The 18,524-nt window shown below is 44.2% G+C and overlaps 1 protein-coding gene across 4 annotated transcripts; it reads right to left on the bottom strand.

The window, feature by feature from the left end:
* Positions 1-292: 292 nt before the first annotated feature.
* LOC144174885 (alpha-tocopherol transfer protein-like) lies at positions 293-18,213 on the bottom strand. 4 transcript variants are annotated; one of them, XM_077703846.1, is made up of 7 exons: positions 15,792-18,213; positions 13,368-13,489; positions 5,797-5,998; positions 4,201-4,452; positions 3,648-3,841; positions 2,332-2,442; positions 293-971 (listed from the first exon to the last, which is right to left on the bottom strand). In XM_077703846.1, the coding sequence occupies exons 3-7, from the start codon at positions 5,924-5,926 to the stop codon at positions 795-797; spliced, it is 864 nt and encodes a 287-aa protein (XP_077559972.1). In that variant the 5' UTR covers positions 5,927-5,998; positions 13,368-13,489; positions 15,792-18,213; the 3' UTR covers positions 293-794. The 4 variants fall into 4 exon arrangements, with proteins under 4 accessions (XP_077559972.1, XP_077559973.1, XP_077559971.1 ...); XM_077703847.1 differs by lacking the exon at positions 13,368-13,489 and having other exon boundaries at positions 18,059-18,204; XM_077703845.1 differs by lacking the exon at positions 15,792-18,213 and having other exon boundaries at positions 13,368-14,196.
* Between the last annotated feature and the right edge of the window lie 311 nt (positions 18,214-18,524).

The following is an 18,524-nucleotide window of genomic DNA, read 5'->3' as shown; positions in this document are numbered from 1 at the left end:
GATGCCATGGGGTGCTACTCTATAGCTTCGATGCTTCTACCCAAAGCGCGCTACCTGATACGGTGGGACTCACGACAAAGTTGTTGCTCATTTTATTTTTACTTTCTATAATACTTAAGCTGCATCTTCTAATCTTATCAGTAGTTGTGTTTGAGTTTGCGGTAAGCATGTTTGACTAGACATCTTCTCAAAGTCAATTGGCTGGCAATGGAGTACGCGATGCAAAGTTTCATTGTCCCTGCTCAAATTATTTCAGTAGCACATGGTCAGAATCATGTTACTCAAGAACGAAAACATTGGTCATAAATGTGTTTACTTAACGAAATATGCATTAAATACAAACATTGCATGAGGTGATAGTCGTTGAAGCTTGGAGATGATGGTATTTGCTAATGCAGCTAGCTAACAGCCTTACAAAAACGTTCATAGGTAACCCCTGCCTGCACACCATGTCACTTTCATAAATACTGCAGTCATGCTACGAACAGTCGACAATATCTTATGAGATTCACAAATGACGTGAGTTACAACATAAGACCTTTGGTAAAATTTTACGCTGCCGGGTTTGGTGTAAGCAAAGAGCAGTCCCCATTTTCCCCATTGATATCTTTCTCTTCGCAGCAACATAGTGCATTGCCTGTAACTAAATGCGCCACATTCCATAACAAGCTAATGGAACAGTGATGAATAGGATCCCTGAGAGGGCGCCGAACACAGGCTCATGCCTGCGATAGCCCGGTGTCAGCGATTCTCATTAACGGCTGCCTCGGCGTTTGTGCCAGCAGCGCGATTCTTCATTGGTTTTTGTATCCAAAACGACACATGCTTTCAAAGTAGCCTGTTGAGCTGCTCAAGTCTTCTTCTTGGCTGACGCAGTCGAAGTTTTCGAGCGTGCCCCCGAATTCGTTCGGTATCACGTCAGCTGGAAGTATGTCGTGCATTTTTTCCAGGTTGTTTCCTATGAGGTGGACCTGAAACGAATTGGTGGGTTGAGATTATCAACTGAGAACCGGGATTAAAGCGACTATTACCGACGTTGTTATTTACGCCAGCGCTTATGTAACCAGTTAAAAGTAGATGAAGCCCGCAGCGTTTAGTTAAATAACTGCTTTGCCATAAGAAAGCTAGCAAACTAACACAACCCTTGTAACAAAATGAAGAGGCTTTACCCGGAAAGTTAGTTCATAAAGTTCCAGCTTCGGTCCAGTTTTCGGCTAGACAAATGCTAAAGCAAGCCGCTACCTTCGTGATGCGTGACTTGCTGTTAACTATTATGTTTAAATCAATATGGTTCGGCTATCAATAATCAGGATCTAATGTGTTCAGGCCTCGAAAATGGTGACGGTCTTATTAATACCCTACTATAAGAAAGTCGAGTTATATTTTACGTGGCAGGCTGATACTCCGTACAGATTGATGTGCTTCTGAGCCGACAAAAGTAGTTGTAGTGGTGTAGAAATGAAACGTAAAAGCCGGAACTTCTTTTCTTTCACCCTTAGAATGCCGTGGCGCTTAAGACTCCAAAATACTAAGCAAATCAAAGCTCCGCGCCTTTAGCAGCTACACAATAGTTTCCTAAACTTGCCACCTAAAGGCTTAAAATGGCTATAAACAGCCATTTACTTATCTTTATCCAAGTGAATCAGCAAAACTCGGGTTTAAGTTTCATCACTTGCGATGCCAAAAAGTGTTAGTACGGAACTGCTAAGTGTTTGTCCGTACTAGCATTTTAATTGCTTACATAAAACGTATACCCCTTGAAAGTATATTTTTCTTCCATGCACTTTTATGTAATGACATTACACTAACTTTCTGCCTTCTCTTTTACCTTAAAGTGAAGTAATCAAAATGAAGTAAAATAACTCAGTTTGTCTGTTTGAGCTGCTGCTGGAGGAATGTCTATGAGTAGTTACCAACAGCCGGAATTATTTTAGTTTTGTCGCAGATGGAACAAAGTGACTGCTTAGAGTGCCGTAGCAAGCCTCCTTAACGATAGGGCAACTTTACAAAACTGCTCGTTTGCATGCATACGCCGTGTCGGCGGTGCTGGTCCCGATGAAGTTCTCAAAGCTTTTTTGGACTTTATGCACACTGATCATCGCCATTCAGCAACTACTTAGCCTTGAGTGACTAATTAGTAAGCCCAGCTACTATAAGAATGTCAAATGCCGCTTTAGTGGGTCATTTTTAGCTTATGCAGCTCTGCATAGCAGCCACAACGATTGTTCGAGCAGGCAAGGATACAACGCCTGTACTGTTCCCAGGTAGCACTTTGGTGGTTCCACGCAATGTATATTTAAGGTGACAATTGAAAGAAATGAGCATAATTACCCGCTGCACTATCTTTAGTTTCAGGAAAGGCTTCACTGCAGCAAACAGCACGTTGAACAGATAAGGATGGTTGATCACGTAGAAGGCCTTGAGGCGTGCCGGAATACAGTCCTGAAGAAAAAATTACAAACACTTAGTGAAAGTGAGTGAGTGAGTGAATGAGTGAGTGAGTGAGTGAGTGAGTGAGTGAGTGAGTGAGTGAGTGAGTGAGTGAGTGAGTGAGTGAGTGAGTGAGTGAGTGAGTGAGTGAGTGAGTGAGTGCATGGCTTCTTTTTTGCTGTTATTGGAACATCGTTGTCGCGCTACTTTTCTATAGGCGGCAAAAAATGTGGAGAGCGGATATTGTGCTGAAGAATTAACCCTGTTCATCCACAAGTGAAGTATTAACCAAAGTGACTGTATTTTCCTCCATAAACACGGGTGAACACAAGAAAAAAAAACTTTCAATGCTGGTTTTCATGCACATATATCCAGAAAGAGGCTAGGTTTGCATCAAACGTTTTTGCCATTTTCGGGTTCATAGAGGAATATCTTTAAAAAACAAGCTTTTGAGGCAGACAGTACACCTAATTTGCTCTCTATCCAGGATCGCAACTTGATTTTGATCATGCGATTACCTTTCTGTAACAACTACTAACCTTAAGGAAACAGCAAGACTTACAATATTTGAGCTGTGCAACGCGCATTACCATGCTTTGGGGTACAACAGTATATGGAGAGGTTAGAAATCGATTTAAACAAACCGTGGATGTACGACAAAATAGCTATCTTATAACCACCTGAAATACTGGAATAGTGAGGCTTGCTGTAATGTGAGATGTTATCAATTTTTGTCGCCCGTTACAAAAAAATTGTTCTTTTAAGCCCGTGATTGCCCACATGTTTGCTGCTGATTTTTTACGCGATACAAAGAAACAACGAGGGTGTTATCATGTGATCCCCCCTGGAGATATTACAGCACCTGAGCGGTTTTTTCAGACAGCCCGGAATTTTCAGTCAATTCAGTGTAGATTAACGAAATTCGCCTGTAAACATTTGTCACAGCTGGAGAGGGGAACTACTAGCCAACGTATACAAGACGGAATGAGAGAAAACGTCCATATGAATTAGCATATCCAAGTCGCATTCAGTGTCATTGCTGCTTAAAAATTCAATATAGGGTAGTAAAATGGAACGCATCACTGTTTCGCATCGCTTGCAACTGCGCGACAGCTTTTTTATGTTAATGCTGTCAGGAAACCAAACTTGAAGTACTCCTAAACACTCTCAACAAGTTAGCCACTAATATACTTCGTCTAACAGTTATTTGTTGTCACCTGGCTAATGTGGGCTGCCATCCTGACCACGGAGGGTGTATAGTGGACCATGTGGGACAGTTGCAGGCCCTTGAGGTCGATGACGCCGACAATGCCATGAAGCTGCGCTTCTTCGTTTAGCAAGCACCACTCAGCCAATACGATACACGCCCTCATAAACTCGGTGAGTGGGCAGATGCCACTGTTCCACGAGCCTGGAATGAAAAGATCGAGAGATCAACAACCACTTTCTGAAACCTACATTCTGTTATGACTAAAATTTCAAGCGCAAGCCTCCATAAACAATTAAAAATGCCTTAAAGGGGCCCCGAATTTCGAGCATGCTATGGCTAGATAAGCGTTCTTTTCTTTCCTTGTTTATATGAGAACTCTTGCCACTTTAGCGGAGCGTTCTGTAACATCCCCGACCGACGTGAGGGAAAACGGGTTTACCTACAAGCCTTCGTATAGCGACAACCGCAGACTATTCTTTCTTAGGCACTGTGCCTCCATTTTAAAAGTCCTGATTTTCCTTTATAAGTTTCGGCAGGGTTATAACATTAAAGAGCCGCACCCATCTTTATCAAGGCGACGGTTCGTCCCTCGGGGTCACTTTTCTTGGAGACCATGACGAGCCGGTTTTGAGCCACCACTGTTTCGTAGTTCACCGTGGAGGGAGACAGGTCATCGAAGAGTTCCGGCCATCTCTGCCTAGCGCTGAAATACTTCTGGATTCGCTCGAATGCCTCTTGCACGCGATGCTTTGCCGCCCGGAGAAACTTGAGCAGGAACTTGTCATCGGTGGGACAGTCCAAGCAGACTTCATCTGCGCGTTTAACAAAAGTAACAATTTTATTACGTAATGAAAAAGTGAGTGAATAAATTGAAAACCTAATTGCAACGAGAAAATGGAATCTTTTTTGATGTGCTCTAATAATGGTGTTTTTGCGAAGCAGAAACGTTTTTTTTTATATTCTTTTTGTGTCGCTTTTTTAATTGATTTTTAATCCTTATTCAGGTGACGGGACAGTAAAGTTGCAAAAAACTTTGAGAAAATGCCGGGCTTTTGATAAACATGTATAATATACCTGCACAGTATAATATGCTTGTGCAAGATATCGTTTTCTGCGTAACTTATGAAACGTTTTAGCAAAAAGCGATGGCATCTTTGGGATTGTATTTCTGGTAGATGGTAACGTGTGACTGTGTGGCAGCAGGGGATTTTCTTGAGATGAAAAGGGCAAGTACTCTGATGATAAGAGTTTAGTTGTTTTATGCACGCAACATATAATGGGACACTGCCTTTAATTTAAGAAGTTTCAACCGCAACTGTTATGCAGTTCCAAGCTCGGCAACTGACATACGCCCTAGTCAACGGCGCTACTGTAACAGCGTTACTGACGGGATGGAGCCACAGAAAGAAGCCCTGTATTTGTTACGCTCACAATATGTGCAAATAGATTGTTTATGCTCTTGTAAGCACCCGACGAACGTTCATGTATGACTTGTTAGTTATGCCGGTGTAAGCGGGGAATGGGCGCTTGGTAAGGCCTTCCGTTGCCTTTACGTTGGTCCCCCAAGCAACTTGTATCTTCTTTGTCGTCTGAAATAAATTTGTACATTCTACATTCTACATCTCATTTTATGGTGCTGCCACACTTACTTTGATCCTTAGACGGCCGTATTCGCGCACGCACGCACACACACGCACACACACACACATACACACACACAAATTGTCACGGTAAAAGACATGGCAGGGGAGTTATCCAGTCCAACGTTAAAATATGTCTCGCAAGTGGGCAGCGTGATCGTTATTCTTATCAGGGTATCCGCGATAATGCTGGCACCCTGTTCACCTGCGCAAGGTGATAACGATCGTATAATTAAGCCCCGTCTTACTAAGCAGATAGCTTGGGTCAGTGTTATCCAGAACACAATATTGGCCGCGTTGGAGAAAGACCATCGCTGTTGGACTTTAAATATACCGCTTGCTCTGAATTTCAGATACCCTTTTTAATCGTTCTTTTTCCGGTTGTTTTCGTTTTTTAAATCTCTTACATGCGTTTTTTCGTTTCTAACGTTTTAGTAATATTCTTGATGCACTGCCAACTGCGTGGTGACATAATCTATGGATTTTGCTTTCTGTGACTTCCCGACGCTCACTCACTTGCAATAAGCAGCCTCAGCTCCGAGAGGGATTGCTGCGTTGATTCTGCTGTTTCTCCGAGCTCGCCTCGGGCGATGTCCTCCTGGCGCGATGCTGATGCAGCGTCCGGTTCGACAATCGCTTCTACCATGGTAATTCCGAGGCTTCGCAATGTTGTGCTCCAAGGACAGCGTTGTTGATGCTGGTCGTTGAGAAAGCGTAACTGTAAAACAGAATTCAATGCAATTAAACGTGCTCCAAGGACAGCGTTGTTGATGCTGGTCGTTGAGAAAGCGTAACTGTAAAACAGAATTCAATGCAATTAAACGTGTGATGCTGCTTTTGGGCAACGGGACTGAATACTTAATTTGGTGTGCTGATACTCCTGGATAAAAGATGCAAAACTTGTTACACTCTATTTTGAATAAAAAATACAATTTTGTTTAGTTCTAGTGTATTAAAAAAATCTTCCGCCATTCCCTTACCCCACCTACGCCTCCTACAGAGCGGAAATTAGTTAAGGTGGTTAATTTCTGTAAATTTCATCAAAAGGCGTTACCTGCCAATTACGCGTAATTTCTCTAACTAGCCCGTGTTACAGAACCAGAAGAAATCATATTTTTGAATTTTTTGACCAAGTGTGTCACATTGTTGCCCCTATAACTGAGTCAAATGAAATTAAAGCTACCGCTCTGAAATGGTATGTTTCCTTAATTCATGATTTACCAGCGCCAATTAAACGGGACGAGAGAGGAGTACACAACACGGGCGCTACTAACAACTGAAGGTTTATTGAAAAGAAGGAAAACATAAAAGAGTTGAGCCTGCGCACTAACCACAGCCGTGACGTAGACCACGCGCGATACACACTCTCCACAGCCCAGATAGCTGAAGCTCAAGTACTGTCGAGATAAGCAACTTCACTATCCAGCAGTGACACCGAGGGCGAGCTAATGCACGAGTCAGAATTCTTTTTTATCAAGAAGGCTTCCCAATTTTCTCTCGTGCGTGTGTCATTGTGTGTAAACAGAACGCTTGTAAGGTTAAACTTGGGGTAACACCCATGCTTAGAGCAATGCGACGCAAGAAAGAACTTGAGTGTGCCCTTTAGTGTATTGCGATGTTCCCGCAAGCGCTCATTAATGCACCGCCCCGTCTGTCCAATATATATTTTTTTACACGACAAGGGAATGCAGTAAACAACTTTGGTTTTGCATTCAACAAACTGTGACTGGTGGTGTGAAACACCAGTCACAGTTTGTTGAATGCAAAACCAAAGTTGTGTATTGCATTCCCTTGTCGTGTAAAAAGATATATATTGGACAGACGGGGCGGTGCATTAATGAGCGCTTGCGGGAACATCGCAATACACTAAAGGGCATACCCAAGTTCTTTCTTGCGTCGCATTGCTCTAAGCATGGGTGTTACCCCAAGTTTAACCTTACAAGCGTTCTGTTTACACACAATGACACACGCACGAGAGAAAATTGGGAAGCCTTCTTGATAAAAAAGAATTCTGACTCGTGCATTAGCTCGCCCTCGGTGTCACTGCTGGATAGTGAAGTTGCTTATCTCGACAGTACTTGAGCTTCAGCTATCTGGGCTGTGGAGAGTGTGTATCGCGCGTGGTCTACGTCACGGCTGTGGTTAGTGCGCAGGCTCAACTCTTTTATGTTTTCCTTCTTTTCAATAAACCTTCAGTTGTTAGTAGCGCCCGTGTTGTGTACTCCTCTCTCGTCCCGTTTAATTGGCGCTGGTAAATCATGAATGTATACCAACTAGCCCAGTTCTCGACCTTGTTGTTTCCTTAATATCCGACAATTTGTTTCCGCTAAAACTCTTCTCTCAACCACGTTTCCCTTGGGGGTTTCCCAGGGATCTGTTCAGGGGCCTCTTTTATTTCCAACTTGCATTTACGATCTTCCCTTTCTTAAATCCCTCATTACTCTTTCGTTTGCGAATGACATCGCACATTTTTTGTGACGTTGTTTTGTGAGGTTTCGTGATGAAGATCCTAACTCTCTTCAATCCGACCTCATTCCTGTAAGTAACTAGTGGGAGGAATGGTTAGTGGAACAAAACGTCAATAAATGCGGAGGTATGCGTTTTTCTAAAACTACTGGCAGTTCGCCCGCGTATTACCTAAGCAACGCTCTACCAGAATCTGACTCTTCTTGCAAGTGTGTAGAAATCGCAATTTCAGATAACTAAACCTTTATTAACGAGATGCTTTATTAACGAGATAAACGGCATGTTTGGATATTGACTACGAAACTATTATTCCGTTCCATGATATTTAAAACATTCTATATAAAACAATAATTAGATTTGGATTGGAATACGCCACACCAGTATGGGATCCGTGCCACGACAGTTTAATTACTGCACTCGAACTTGGTCGGAGTAACTCGGCTCACTATATTGGTAAATGATGACAGGACTGCGAGTGTAGTGCAGATGAGCCTTCCATTTTTACCATCCAGACGAAACATGTTTCTCCTTTGTTTCATAAACTCAGTTATCGTGCTGCTTCCGTAATGAACAGCTTTGCCGGCCTGAGGACGCGTTGCATCGCAATGATCGCAGTCGTAAAGTTGGTGTTGTATGATGCAACTGGAGATCTTTCGCTTTGTCTTTTCTCCACAAAACATGCCTAGAACTAAACCACCTTTGCTCCGATCCTGTTGCCATTATCAATGATCACTTGTTTCATCGCTCATTGGCTAACATTGTATAATCAGAAATAATTATTGCTTTTGAAACTTATGCACTGCATTGTTGTTTTTGTATGGGTTGGATGTATGTTTCGGGTAAAAGTATCACAGGTATAAATAAAAGTGGCCTGAGAATATAAATACATTTTTTATAGTAGTTAAGTCACGTTAGGATGACTCTCCGTCGACTATTTGGACATACGTATTGAAGGAAACGTATATTCACACTCGCTTAGCGCAGAAGAAAAGAATATGCAGAAATTTAAAGAATTTCATCCTAATGCATATGCATTCTAACGCCGCCTGTGGCAATTTTGAGTTCTTATCACCCCTTGTGGCTATGAGTAGCTGAGTATACTTTGGGGTATCTTATTGTTTCAGAGTTATACTTTGTGAATTTTCGCCAATGGTGTGCATTTACACTATCATAGCGATGAAGTGCCTTAACTTCCTTAACATAAGGAATTTTTTTTAGTTAGCCCATGTTCATCAGTTTTGCTTATTTTTCTAATTGTTATATTTTTTGGTTTCTCAGATTCTGTTCGGCCAGCTAACTTCCATTTACGCTCTTATAGCAATTCGTAGTGGTAATTCGGACAAATGAGCATTTTGGTGTTTTGGTGGAAATGCAGGCTGTCACATGGTTGGGTCTCTGGGAAGGCTCGGCCCTTTTTGTCGGCCTCTTGCGTTACAGCCTGCCGGCCCTACACCAGCTATCGGCTACAAACATGAAGGTCATAGACTCAGTGCTGGCAAAAGCTATGCGCACCTGCCTCGGTCTGCCTAAATGCACATCGATGGTTGCAATTCTGTGCGAAGCTCAGTGCTTTTCCGCCACAGTGCTACAACGCCAAGAGGTCCTTCGAACGTCTTTGCGCCATTTGACTTGATGCCATACGCATCCTTTGGCAGACATCTCAGCACAGCATGTTAGACGCCTGCTTCCAGCGAATTTTCAAAAACCTCAAAAGTCGATAGTAGCACCGTGTATACTGGCGCCATGGAAAATTTGCACAACAATACCCGGAATCAGCAAAAAGTCCGCCATTCCCGCGGCCGCGCTCAAGTTCTTCACACTCGAGTATATCTCCAGTACCTACAAAGGCTACACACATGTTTATGCGGATGGCTCGGTTCGCCCGGGCTCATCCGCCATCGGCGTGTGGATCCCAGCAGCTCGGTGCACTATCCAAAGAAAACTTAGCCACGAAACATCATCGACTGCTACCGAACTGGCAGCTGTAAGGGCTGCACTTCACTACATCAGCGGACATCATGCCCAGCAATGGGTAATATTCCTCGACTCTCGCAGCGCCTTACAAGCCCTCCGAAAGTTTCACAGCAACCACAGTCAGCTTGTATGTGAAATTGGCGAAATTCACACAATGGCAGTGCGCGAAGGTCATGACATCTCTCTTCAGTGGCTGCCTGGTCGCTCGGGCATACAAGGCAATATTAGATCTGATGCAGCCGCCAGCGCAGGCCACTTTATGAGCAGTACGACCCAGCTTCTTTTCTCCCGAGAGGACAGCAATGCCCTTATCCTCGCAAGTGGATGGACTGCACAAATGTCGGAGTGGCGGGACCCTCACCGCAGGTATCTACCACTGCAGGCTATTGACCCGCACTGCAACTTCCGCTTTCCACGCGGCATCAGCAAGCGGTGTGAAGGAAGGTTGCACCGACTACGCCTGAATGTAGCATTTACTCGGAGTTTTAAGTCAAGATAGGTTGGGACGATTACCCTCTGTGCCAGATTTGCGCTGTGCGTGAGACTGTAGATCACTTGCTGTGCGTGTGCCCTCGATTCGCTGCTGCGCGGAAAACTGCAGCGAGCTCCCTCTCTCGTGTACGCCATGGAGACTGTCTGGAACTTCGCCATTTTCTTGGGCCCTGGGCCAATACTGCTGACACTACCTTAGGTACAAAAGTTCTACTCCAGTACCTACGAGACACTAAACTAGAGAAATTTCTCTAGATCAAAGACAGAGCAAGTGTGTCGCGATATCTACTCTTTCGCACTGTGGCGTTCATCTATTTACTTTGCTTGTGTTGTTGTCACTGGCGTTCATCTATTTATTTTTCTTGGGTTGGTGTGGTTACTCTTTTTTTTTTCACGCCATTTACTTTTCAATTAGTTTCAGTGTTTACATTAACGATTCTTTTTTCAATTGTATTTTTATCTCCGAACTCTGCTGGCAGCATTCTCTTGTTTTTACTTTATTTTCTGTTTTTCAATGTTTCTTGTTTGTCTTCTTCCTGCTGTAACCCTAATGTCTAATATTCACCACTCATCAACGTAGTCACCCCCCCCCATCTGGTGTGGGAAGCCTTGTCCCTAGCAGGGCTGACCTCACCAGTTCACACTAAAGAACCTTCTCTCTCTCTCGAAAAACAATGCCACGTATTAAGCCATGTGAAGGCTCAACGCAAGCGTAAGTAGTTTCGAAAGATGAGCGTGAGAAGTGGGATACCGGTTATCTGAAAATACTACATGTCACTGCGCCAAGGTTTTCACTCGCGGTTCGCATTTAATGAACAACACATCGTGCATGTACTATTGGCGGAAGTTGCGTTTGAAAATGAGGGGACGCAAAACCCAGCTAAGCGGCATCCACACTGAACATAGCCGGGTTCAGAGTAAGGATTCGGTCAAGACTGTGCTGCCATCCAACATACTTTCTCCGGCCTGACGCCGGGACAGTGAATACCTTTACACACCAGAGAAAGAAGAATCATCAAAACTTTTACAAAACACGCGACGACTTCTAAGAAACAGCCATGCGGGCAGATGTGGGGCGCCTCGAGAGCTTCTGGACCTCGACACGCTAACCTCAGCATAAAGTGTTTGCAGCCTCCAAGCTGAGGTGATGTGGGTGGAGAAGGCTCAGTGAAGGTGGACGTTAGTTAGACTCTAGAGGTTAGTAAGACGTTCATATCTAATATCCGGAAGGTCAGCTGGCATTGCAGATGTCCGACAATTATCGTTTCTCGTCCGTAACGTAAAAACAAGGAATCACCTTCGCAAGAAATTACCCCCTTCACGTGAAAGAAAACACTTCCTTGACGCAATTGGGCTACGACAAAGAAACGGGTAATTTACATCAGTCGTAGCCTTTTACCGCGGTGCTCATATCACCTATGAAATGGCGTAAACCTCGAGACGGTGTCACCATTTCTACTAAGTGACATGTTTGTGTACTCAGGAGGGCCTATAAGCTACACAAATTATTGATTTATATCCTAAGATAACCGCCACAGTACCAGTACTGGCAATGAGACAGCGTAGGTGTCTCCAGCACTGGGGGATGGACTATGAGCGCAAAGTCAATGGGCTAAACGCCGCAGCCACTGGATAGTCGACATGTGAAATAACTCGTGAAAGTAAGGCATCATTTGTGAAACCATTCTGCTGACTCCGAAGCTTGATGCACCACTCAGCGATAGTCCCTCAATTTTGGGTTGTTAAGACGAAATCAATCCTATCTTTCAATAATAATTCTTTTAAGTAGGCTATGTGGCGTTGCAATATTCGCGCATAATTTCATTATCTATGTACTCTTACGTTTGTCGCTGAACACTCGTTGCACGCAAGAACAACCTCGTAATTAGCGATTAAAGGGGAAAATACAAACGCCGTATAAACTCTCAGTCGATTTTAGACCTTCTTCCGGCCCCTGTTTTTATAGTGCGCAAACACGTCCTTTGCGCAGGCGTCCCACTTGCATAATCAATAGGCGCCACGTAACGACGCCAAAGACCTTCAGAACTTGGCACTTATGTATGCAGCTCGCGTGCGCAAGCGGAGCGTTTGGCAGCTGCATATGCAAGGGCACGAGGAAAGAGTGAAATATAATGGAAGCTTGCGTTTTCTGTGGCGTTCGTCTCCTTGTCCCGATCCATTTTGCACAATGCTTCGGCCACTACTGAGAGAATAAACTTCACTTTTAAAGAGCAAGCTTGAACAAAGGAGACAGCTCCAAGATCAGTTATTGAGGGCCTCCAAATATCATGGGATTAATTTATATCCGTGGTGTAGTATTAGGCCAAAGCGCCCCCACCCCATGGAGGATACAACCGCAATCACGGCCTCATGTCCCCAACAACTCTACCTGTCCTCTCTACGGCTGTGGTCAGGTCAGCGACACAGAGGATGGTGCTAAGAATCTGTGGGTCCGGACACTCCGCCACTAAAACATGAACCTTGTCACGTTCAACAATTAAACTCAAGCTAGTGGTGGTATACTAGCTGTGCTATGAAAGGGGATGTCAAACATTATCATGGATATTTGTTGGATCCATCAAGGTTAGGAGAACACGTAACCAAGGCAGCACAGGACTGCTCGGCCTAACTCAAGCCGGTGTACTTCGGCCGGTGATTTTCTCTCCGGCCTTTTTCCGGCAGACGTGTTCGGCCCGTGTCCAAATGTGGGCCTTTTGCCCGTATACGCCCATACTCCCATGGCTATCCAAAGGCCAGTGTCTGTCGGCCAGTCGACCGGCTTACGTTCATACGGCCAGATTCCAGCCGTAGGGCTCCGGCCATTCCAAAGCCACCAGTTTGCGGCCGAAGTACGGCGACCAGAGGACAGCCAAGATGCGGTCGTCGGACTCCAGCCAGACTAGAGCTGCCGGAAGTTCGGCCATGCTACGGGCATTGGACTTAAGCCACATCACGTTAACTTTACTGAGGCCGGTGGACGACCACTGCATGCAGCGCAAGCTGATGACTCAGTCGCGCTGTGAAGCAGCACAAACCCACCATTTTGGGTCCACTGCAGCCACATGCGCCACCACCAGCCATCCAGCCTTCAGCGCAGCCTTGCTTAATTATCAGAGTCAGTTGAAAGCAAAACTCGTTTATTAAACAGTGCTCACAATTGGTCGTTCTTTTAATTGCTGTGCCTCTTTTACTGTCGGATGCAGAAAATATTCATTTCTTTGCAGATCTGGAATAGCTGTAATGTCCAGGTCCTCATATCTTCTGTGGAGCGGCCTACCTGTAAAAAACGGGGCAGGAGGGAGAGGGGCGGAAGGGGCATACTATAGTGCGTTGAATTTCACAAAGATGAAAGTGCCACTTTTAGCCAATTTCTTTTAAGCCAATCTCCCTGAACACTTCCATGCTCTGACTAAATCAACTATTTTTACAACAGTTGCGTGACCAGTTTAGTTGTGTGTAAAACCGGCGCGAATGCATTTACGAAGAGTTTTGGTACTCAACACAACACTAGCATTCCATATAATTCCTTCACACAAAAAGTATGTCCAGTTTTTGAACATTTTTTCTTGCAAAGAGATTTTCTACTCGATCAACTTTCTGATGATCTTTCACATGGCTGGTCCTAGGAGAGATTCAACAAGTACTTTCAGTTTCAATCTATTTTTCATGTTATATTCATGAGTTACGTGCACACTACTTAATAGACCAAAAGAACTTAATTTTCCTATAATGTCGTACTTCTTTCAAAAAAAACTGTAGACGCGTGGCGAATGGCGACCTGCTTGTGGTGGCTGCAGTTGTATCACTCTGTGTTCACGCAAGAAAAAGCGTAAGACCGGAGTTTCATCATTTGTTTCAAACCAATCACATAGCAATCGTAGTATGCATACAGCAAACCTTGCGTACTTGAACGAATAAAACAATAAATATAAATCATTGGTCGAGTTCGAATTCATTAGGCTCTCAACCCATCGTAGGCGAACTTGCGGCACCGCAAGTTTATTTATTTATTTATTTATTTATTTATTTATTTATTTATTTATTTATTTATTTATTTATTTATTTATTTATTTATTTATTTATTTATTAGAAACGAGCTTCGCCTTTTCGTGCATTACAGCCGGGAGATACATAACACGAAACATCAAATTTGAGGCCAAATAACAAAATAATTCTACAAAGCGCGGTGAAAATCGTCATTACAAACAGTGGATACAATCATACGTGGTAGATAATTACAGTCTCGTATTTATGTAAGATAAAATGAGTTACTAATTTGCTTTAAGATAGCGGTCCCATTTGAGGATACATAGAATGGCGCTTGGATATACTTCTGCCTTGGAATGATAGATATTACGAAAAAATTTCAACCTGAGGTTTCGTCTGTGATCTTTCACGTCTTAACATATACGCTTACATTTACTTTCCCTGATGCTAAGTTGAGAGTGCCAATTACCTAATACGAATCGCACTGCCCTATTCTGTTTCTGTATGTTTTCGAGCGTATCAATCAGCTCTTTCGTGTAGGGACTCCAGCAAACACATGCGTACTCCAACATTGATCGCACATGAGTGAAATACGGTTGTTCTTTTCAGTTAGATGGAGGTTCGCTGAAATTTTGTCTCAGAAAGCCAAAAACACGTGCAGCCGTAACTTTTAGGTTGTGAACGTGCCCATTTAACCTCTAACCAGTAGTTAAATAAACTCATAGTTATTTATAATCCCCGGCCTTTCTTTAAACAGCGTAATTTGCGGTATACGCATTCAATTGAAAGGAAGGTTTTCTTTTAAAGCTGACGTTAGCACAGTTTTTAACATTCAATGATTTTCTGAATCGGCACACCAGGGTGTTGTAAAATTCGATTCATGCTGCATGTATTTGGAATCACGATCATTCGCTATAGTCCTGCAAACTACACAGTATTTCGCGAACATTTTTAACAAAGATTTGAGTCCAATAGTAATAACATTTATATATAACGGAAACAAAAGAGGGCCCGCAACTGAGCCTTGGGGAATTCCTGAGGTCACCGGAACATATTCGGATGAACAACCATTGAGAGCTCCCGACTGCTCTCTTAGAGAGAGATACTGCGCTATCCATGGAATAGCCGATTCATTAAGTTTATAGCCTGTAATGTAGTAGCAAGCAGGTCATATACAGTCAACAACTTTAAGGTTATCTATTGCTAGAGCCAAATCGTGCGTGAACTCAACAAGCTGCGTTGAGCAAGAAAAACCTGATGAAATCCGTGTTTGCTAGGATGCTGGCGGTTATGTTTAACCAGATGAGTCATATCCCAAGTTTAGTTAAGCACACCGTCAAACACCGCAACTAAATTAACATCCAGGCTTCGTCATTCACAAGGCTCTGTTGTTATGGCAAATTTAAAATAACGCGTGTTTCTATATAGACAGCCATAAATAAAATACCATGAAGCACGGCGCGGAGTTGAGCCTACCAATGCACGAGCTTAGCCTCTTCTACGTTTATCACCAATGAAATAGTCCAACATTGTTTTTCGCAGTATTATTGTAAGAAGAATATCCGCAAACTTGCGCTTTTGCGTGACCTTGCCTTTCTTTGGTGGGGAGTCCTTGACATGGCGCCGGTTGAGCTCGTGCGTGGTGGCCGCTTGCTCGAAACCCTTTCAGGCCAGTTATTTTCGGTGAACCACCGCCATCTCGGGTCGGCCATCTCTGCCGGGTCGATGTCTCCAATGCTCTCCATTTTTTGAGAGGGCGAATATCCTCGAGCTGACGCGTCGACGAAAGCGGCGGGTGGGGCGTAGTCTTCTTGTGGCAATAAATGTCATTCCGATGGCCAAAAAGGCTACCTGGTAATGTCCAATGAGTCCTTCCACCTTGCCCGTTCACCTATAACCACTCATTTTTGTTTGACAAACGAATTTCGTTCATCTAAAACGCAGAACCACCGAGCGGATGAAAAACGCGTCTGCTTCGTTCGGCTCCCTAACGGATTTTTCTTCACGCAAGGAAAAACTGGTGCCGGTCCTACACCGGCCGGTCTCCTTCTAACCAATAGTGTATGATCTCCGGCACCCAGACGCATGCCGTTATTCGGCAGTACGCCGCTTACAGAAAGAATGACGTATAACCTGAGACCTTACGTGGGCTGGTAAGATCCTGAACACCGGTTGTCAAATATTCTGCGGCCATTCGCTTGCCGTAATTCGGCCGAGGACCGATAACCGAATGAAAAACGTACATTCTGGGGACGTAGTCGGCCGGTCTCCTTTGTTCACCGGTTGCCCGAAGAAAAGGAATATTCTGCCGCAGGACGCGCGGCCGGTTCACCGTTGAAAGAGCGAATGCGCGGCAGCCGTGCTCCGGCCGCTCTCCTTTCAAACACCAACTGCCACAAGAATCCGAATATTCTGTGGCCGGTCGCTTGCCGTGCTTCTGCTGAACACAGCTTACCGAAGGAAAAACGGTTCACCTAAGGCCGTACTTCGGCCGTTCTCTTTCTGAACATCGGCAGCAGAGAGTGAACTGGAAGTCTGGCAGCCGGGTACCTGTCGTGTGTCTGAATACGGGCGGCCGGAGAAATACCGAAGCGCTGGTGGACGAATGTTGGCTGTTCAACCTATGATCAGTGGCTGCCAGAACCTGTATGCTGGCCGGACGTGCCAGAAAGCGGCCATAGACGGGTTGGTGTGGAGAATATTGTGAAGAATTAAGAATAGGCTGTGAAGAATATTAACAGTGGGCATATTATGTCTTAAGACGTTGAGGGGGGAGTTATCTTGGAGTTGAAATATTCATCTATGAACAGTTTGCTGTAAATGTGAAGCATTTCTACAGTGTTAGCGAAAGTTTCGCTGCCTTGGGATCAAAATAAACAAAGAGTACATGGTAATTATAGCACATGCCTAAGCACTAGGCTATATCTACTACGACGAGGCTGCTGACACTTTAAACGAGGTGGTGGAATCGCTGACCGATAAGTTAAAGACACAGTGCGTGATAGTGATCGGCTACTTTAATGCACATAGGAGAGAAGCACGGAGGTGAATGTGAACTGTGGTACTTCGGAATAACTAGTCGGAATAGCGGATGTTATACACTGGTTGGAATAGTGGAAAGAAATAACTTAAAAATAATGAATATATTTTTCCGCAAGCCCCGAAATAGGAAAGGGACATGGCAAATACCCAAAGGTGTAATGAAATACGAAATCGCCTTAATGGGTAACCCTAAGTATGTGCAAGATATTCAGAGGCAAGGCCAGGCCAAGAGGTTGGGACCAGCAAAATAAGACTAGATCTCAAATGGAAAAAGGCTAAACTAGCAAAAACTAAGAAACCAAGTCAGTGGCCAGTAAGAGGCCGGGCGGAGGAGTTTGGAATAATGCTTCAGAATGAATTCGTTGTCTTAATCTGAAAGACTGAAGATGTCGTAGACCTACGGAATAGCAACAGAACCATAATATTACACCATAAGTAGAAGCTCTAGAATGAGAACCTACAAAATAAACTATAAACATTGCGAATCGAGGAAATGCTTGCTCGCGCGACATCATGCATTTCGCTTTCGTCCAACTGTATCCAAATGAAGCAACTTGGCTATTGTTTACCTTCGCTATTTCTAGAGAGCGCAAGGTTGCCATTACATATTCTAGCTCTTCCGCAAAAACAAAAATTATGGCGAAAAACAAATATGGGCTCTCTTTAGAATTGTGCTGGTGCCATTCGCGCAAATACAACACTATCTCGGAACGGAAGCAGTTTAATTGGAATTGCTAGCTGCCGCAAGCCAAATCACTTGTATTCTACAACCCTGTCCCTGTAGTCGTGCGGATAAGAGCTAAGTTTTTTTACGTACCGTTCCGAAATCCGTAGTGTCGACTCTTCCCGATGGCCACTTCCAGTTTTCTCTGTCGGCCGCTGTTATGCGCAGACTGGTCCCAAGTTCGGTGGCGCGTCGTATCTCTCCTACGATTTCTTCCGAACTGATTTAGATCATCAGCAGCAGGCTCTCATTTACGGATTCTTATAGCTGCTTACCACGTGTGGTCATTCCCTCCCCTTAGCAGTAGGTAACAAATACGTATTCCCCCGCTTTCACTTCCGCTCATGACCTTGCTGCAACCGGCGACTAAACGCGCGTGCGGTACCTCAGGCGCCAACACACGCGCCGTTGCCTCCGGCTCTTGCGAACAAATGAAAACATTGCGTCGGTATTCCCCGCCTACTTAGATATTCCGTGTTTCGTTTCTTCCTTTTTCTTTCTTGCGGGAAAGCTGCTACACCCCACGGTTATCTACGTAACGTTGGCAGGCGTGGCCTAT

This window comes from Haemaphysalis longicornis, unplaced genomic scaffold, assembly GCF_048455015.1.
Source record: "Haemaphysalis longicornis isolate Haplotype H1 unplaced genomic scaffold, Haemaphysalis longicornis Haplotype H1 scaffold_3, whole genome shotgun sequence".
Taxonomy (NCBI): domain Eukaryota; kingdom Metazoa; phylum Arthropoda; class Arachnida; order Ixodida; family Ixodidae; genus Haemaphysalis; species Haemaphysalis longicornis.
The sequence above is the reverse complement of the archived record's forward strand: the minus strand, read 5'-3'. Positions and strand labels throughout refer to the sequence as shown.

Bases quoted from the DNA above. Each gene is read 5' to 3' on its own strand.
- LOC144174885 (XM_077703846.1), bottom strand. From the start codon at position 5,926: ATGGTAGAAGCGATTGTCGAACCGGACGCTGCATCAGCATCGCGCCAG. The intron at 4,453-5,796 runs GTGAGTGAGCGT...TTAAACGCGCAG, and splicing joins GCTGAGGCTGCTTATTGCAA to ATGAAGTCTGCTTGGACTGT. The intron at 972-2,331 runs GTAATTATGCTC...AATTCGTTTCAG, and splicing joins AACTAAAGATAGTGCAGCGG to GTCCACCTCATAGGAAACAA.